Source organism: Pundamilia nyererei, unplaced genomic scaffold (assembly GCF_000239375.1).
Source record: "Pundamilia nyererei isolate P.nyererei 1_Seehausen unplaced genomic scaffold, PunNye1.0 scaffold00139, whole genome shotgun sequence".
Taxonomy (NCBI): domain Eukaryota; kingdom Metazoa; phylum Chordata; class Actinopteri; order Cichliformes; family Cichlidae; genus Pundamilia; species Pundamilia nyererei.
This window is the reverse complement of record NW_005187540.1, coordinates 649,986-654,167: the sequence shown is the minus strand read 5'-3', so window position 1 is coordinate 654,167 and position 4,182 is coordinate 649,986. Positions and strand designations below refer to the sequence as shown.

The following is a 4,182-nucleotide window of genomic DNA, read 5'->3' as shown; positions in this document are numbered from 1 at the left end:
CAGACGGTGTCTTAGATTTAAACACGAAGCTTTGTTTAGCAGAGAAAACTCTTCTCGTAGGTACGCGTCAGTGCGAGGAGCCATTTGAGGCACCGCTGTTAACCATTCAAGGATGAAGACAGTCCTCACAAAGCCAATTCAATCCTCCAAGAACAGAGAAACCTTCCCGATTGTCACACGTGACTTATGAACGTTTGGAAGAATGGAAAATATCTGAAACGTGCTGAAACTCCACAACAACCTCTAGCAGCTGACCTAGAACCGAGGTTCTCTCAGCTGCTAGCGGTTACCTCTGAGTGACGATGATGATTTCCTATTGAATTGTTAAAACTCACACTAGTGCTTCTAAACAAACTTATAACATTTAATTAAACCTGCATGTGGAACCTCACGGGATCCTGGGAATCCAGGACAAAAGGTTTGGAAGTGTTTGAAGGAATCCTGGCAGAGGTCAAAATATCCGCCAGCATTCAAGCTGTCACGCCGAGGCCAGTCAGAGGTCTGTCTCCAGTATGACTTCCTCCCAGTAGTCCTTAAAAAATGACACGTTTGCATCGTTCTGACAGAACTGACGTAAGCCCGCCCACAGCCCAGGATCCACGTAGGTGTGGCAGACCAGGTAACCTTTAAGACTCGGCAGGAAAGCTTCCAGTTGTGCCAGAAACACGGCGCACACCGATGTCAGACTGCGGCCAAAGATGTTGATGTTGAGGCGCATGGCATTGTGGCGGTAGGGTACGGCATACGGTGGCGTGCCCAGACTGAGGGCAGCGGGCTCGAACTCACGGTCTACGATCCACGTTAGGCCTCTGCGCTGCAGCACCTCTAGGTTGGCCTCCACCGGCTTCAAGGGCTCCCAGTCGTTGATGATGGTTTTGCTGGGCAGCAGGTTGGAAACCACGTGGTCGGACAGGACCAGCGTCTCAGCCTGCCGCCAGCTCAGCGTGACCGGACCACAGGAGGAGTCGGCGTGGAGCGGATGTTTGGATCGAAGCTCAGTGATGAAGGAGCCCAGGTTGACCGCCTCACAGCACAAAGACAAGATGGCCTGCAGGGGGCGACAGAGAGGACGGGGTGAGTCTGTGGTTTACTTACCTGTTCTGGTTCGACTCATTGCAGTCACTCGGGAAACAAGTCCAAGTTCAGGCTTGGTCACAACATGCAACCGAACTATTCATGCTGTGATCCAGTCCATCATCCAATCACGTGGCATGTGTGCTCTTCACCCCCGTCACGAGTCTGAGGCCAAACTAAGAACCGCACATCTGTAGTTTCCATTCAGTGGACACGGAGGGATCGTTTACAGTCCAGGCTGGAAAAACCAGGCGGACTCTTCAACTGTAAGTGCTCAGAGCACGCTCAGTCTTAGGATGTGTCTGCAGCATCACGGTAACCACGACAACAAAGGCCACCTTGCAATAACTAGAAGCCAGCGGTGATCTCTGACCAAACGTCAGTGTGATGACACTGTGCCGGTCCTGCAGTCCTAACAGGAGAGTAATTATAAATTAATTCAAGTCGTTATTTATTTTTAAAAACCCTTTGATTCATTTCCTATGAATATCGACACATTATCTTTACTTCTCAACCACGACGTTCATGAACTGAAAGTCTACGTGCTTCAGGAGGACGCGGCATTTCTGCACAGCGCGGTCAGAATAAAGGGAACGGCGCCGCTCGAACAGACGCATCAGCTTCTGCAAACAGCTGCGCGACGTCGCTGTGATGAAGAATTATCACCAACTTTGGTCACAATCACAAACCGGTGGACTGTGACACACCTCCTTTGCGATGAGCCTGTACTTGGCGAGCGTCTTCACTGAAGGATTGTCTCCTCGGCTCAGCCTCACAGCAGAGATTTCTGGGTAGTAGCGGCGGACGTAGTTGGTCACATGCGTCTGGAGGGCGCTGGCGATGCCGCTGCCCCTCAGATCGGACACCACCCTGCGCCCCTGAAGTACTGCCGTCTGACCGCCATCCACCAGGAGCGCAGACTCCAGCGCCACCTGCAGGGAGATGGAGAATGCAGCTCAGTGTAGAAAAACAGAGCCGTGAAATGAAAACTGCGGTCTGCTTCCTCAGGGCTCGCCTTCACGCCTCACCACTCTGCCGTCGATCCGGGCGATGAAGACGACGCGTCCAGGCTCCTGCAGCCAGCGGTGAAAGAAGGCGGCCATGTAATCGAGCCCGTTGTAGTCATCAGGCGTGCAGATGTTCAGGACCTGCGGGACAACACGGGCTCTGTTAGGAACGACGCTCTGAGGACACCTGGGCGTTCCTGACTCCGCCTCAAACAGACGTCAGAATACAGACAACTTCTAATTGGCGCAGAGCAAACGACGACACACGGGTCCGTGACGCTCAGCACTGATTTTAGGTTTGGCTGTTAAAGCCTTCCATCAATCACCTCCACGACATCTCCCAGGTTAACCACAGGTCAGAGGTCCTCGCTGCTCCCAGCAACCTCCCTCGCCTGAAACTAAAGGGTCCACGCCTCTGTCTGTCCCCACGGAGACCCCTTTAGACCTTTAAATCAGCTCTGAACGCGTCGTCTGTCTGAGGTGCTCAGAGTTTATCACTGTGATTTTATTTAACTGCTCAGATTTTCTTCAGGTATCGATTCTAACTTGTGACTCCTGCAATTCATGTGTGTCCTTTGTCCCTGTGAGAAATGACAAAGCGCCGAAGCAAACAGGAAATGAGGCCATGAGGTTTTTTTAGTTAGTCACAGCAGTAAATTATGTGATGTTCAAAGTTTTTTAAAGCTGTTCAGCGGCGTGCTGCAGCGGTGTGCACTCCTTCACCTCATATGTTTTATGGAGCAAACGCCATAAAGGCGAAGAGAACCGCTCGAGCAGCCGCGGTCAGTCGTCCTATCAGTGGCTTCAGCCTGTGCATTCAGCCTGAGTTCACATCTCGCACTCTGACCTGTGATCTTTAGAGAGTCATGTGACTATTAATGGAAAAATGTTGGGACCTGCTGGAAGTCCTGCTCCTGGGCCAGGCAGTACACCACATCAGCTGCTTCCCCTCCTGCAGACATCCTGGTCCTGTTTCAGACCCTGAGGTGTTTCCTGCACGCTTCGGTCTCCAGAACCTCTGAAGCACTTTGCACCTGCAGAGAGCGGTCGACGGTTCCTCTGCGAAGCTTCTGGAGAGTCCAGAGGTCAGAAAGCTGTCTGCTCAGCCAACGCTCAGGGCTGCGTTCAGCATCCACACCCCTGCAGCTGGGGCTGGAGTGCTGACAGCGTTCGCCTCTCACAGCGATAGTTTCATCTGTCAGATTATCATCGTTTGTGTCTCTGAGTGCTTTAGTGGTAAAACTGATTCAGATTTTCAGAATAAAAGCTTTGTTTCAGCATTAAAAACATGTAAAATTCTTTCTGCAGGTGCGTAAAGTTCAAACTGTTCAAACTCCACTTCTGCAGAACTTCGGGTGACTGTGAATGCAGCTTCTGAAGCCACGCCCTCTGCCGAGGATTTCACCAGCAGAGGATCCATCAGCATCCAATCAGATGGTGGAGGTGTGAGATTTAAAGAGTTACCTGTAAGAGGAAACCTTCAGAGACCAAACAGTCACACCTGGTGGTGAAGTGCCAGCGCTGCAGTCACGGTGACGGGGCAGGTGTTTAGGAGCAGGGCTCTGGTTGGGTTTGCTGGTTTAGACTTGTAAATACTAATAAAAATGAACAGAAAAACAAAGGGGAGGAGCCTCATGTTGGAGAAGCAAACATGTCGGCACAGGTGCTGACCAACTCGCAGAGAACAGTGTGCTCGTAATTACAGATGTTCAGGTTTTCTGCTGCTTCAGCCTGAGGCACACATCACACTCGTGCTTCTACATCCTCTGCTGAGCAACCTCTGACCTCTGACCTGCTGCTCAGGTTCAACAGGTAGTGGTCAGAGTGAATTGAGCTGCTGTGAGATTAACTTTGAGAAAATGCTTCTTGTGGCCTTCAGGATGGGCATGTGGGTGAAGTGTGGGGTCAGCCTCTTAGGTCCAAATCATTCGGTTCTCCTCTCAGCATCTCTACAGAGGAACACCTTAGCCCCCCCCATATGACACAGAGTCATATGATGGCTGCAGTGGCGTGTCTAGAAAATTTTTGTTGGGGGGGCCAGGTAGGGGCACAGATTTGGAGAAGGGTGGCAGATTTAATTGGCAGATAATGTTTAAAAAAA

General features: G+C 51.2%; 1 protein-coding gene across 1 annotated transcript; it reads right to left on the bottom strand.

Moving 5' to 3' along the window:
* Positions 1 to 3,167, bottom strand: LOC102192523 (histidine N-acetyltransferase-like). The gene is made up of 4 exons (XM_005744128.1): positions 2,978 to 3,167; positions 2,103 to 2,222; positions 1,782 to 2,006; positions 1 to 1,048 (listed from the first exon to the last, which is right to left on the bottom strand). Exons 1-4 carry the CDS (start codon positions 3,041 to 3,043, stop codon positions 494 to 496), a joined length of 966 nt encoding a protein of 321 aa, XP_005744185.1. The 5' UTR covers positions 3,044 to 3,167; the 3' UTR covers positions 1 to 493.
* Between the last annotated feature and the right edge of the window lie 1,015 nt (positions 3,168 to 4,182).

Bases quoted from the DNA above. Each gene is read 5' to 3' on its own strand.
- LOC102192523 (XM_005744128.1), bottom strand. From the start codon at position 3,043: ATGTCTGCAGGAGGGGAAGCAGCTGATGTGGTGTACTGCCTGGCCCAG. The intron at 2,223-2,977 runs GTCCCAACATTT...GTTGTCCCGCAG, and splicing joins AGGAGCAGGACTTCCAGCAG to GTCCTGAACATCTGCACGCC. The intron at 1,049-1,781 runs GTGTGTCACAGT...CGCCCCCTGCAG, and splicing joins ACAGGCTCATCGCAAAGGAG to GCCATCTTGTCTTTGTGCTG.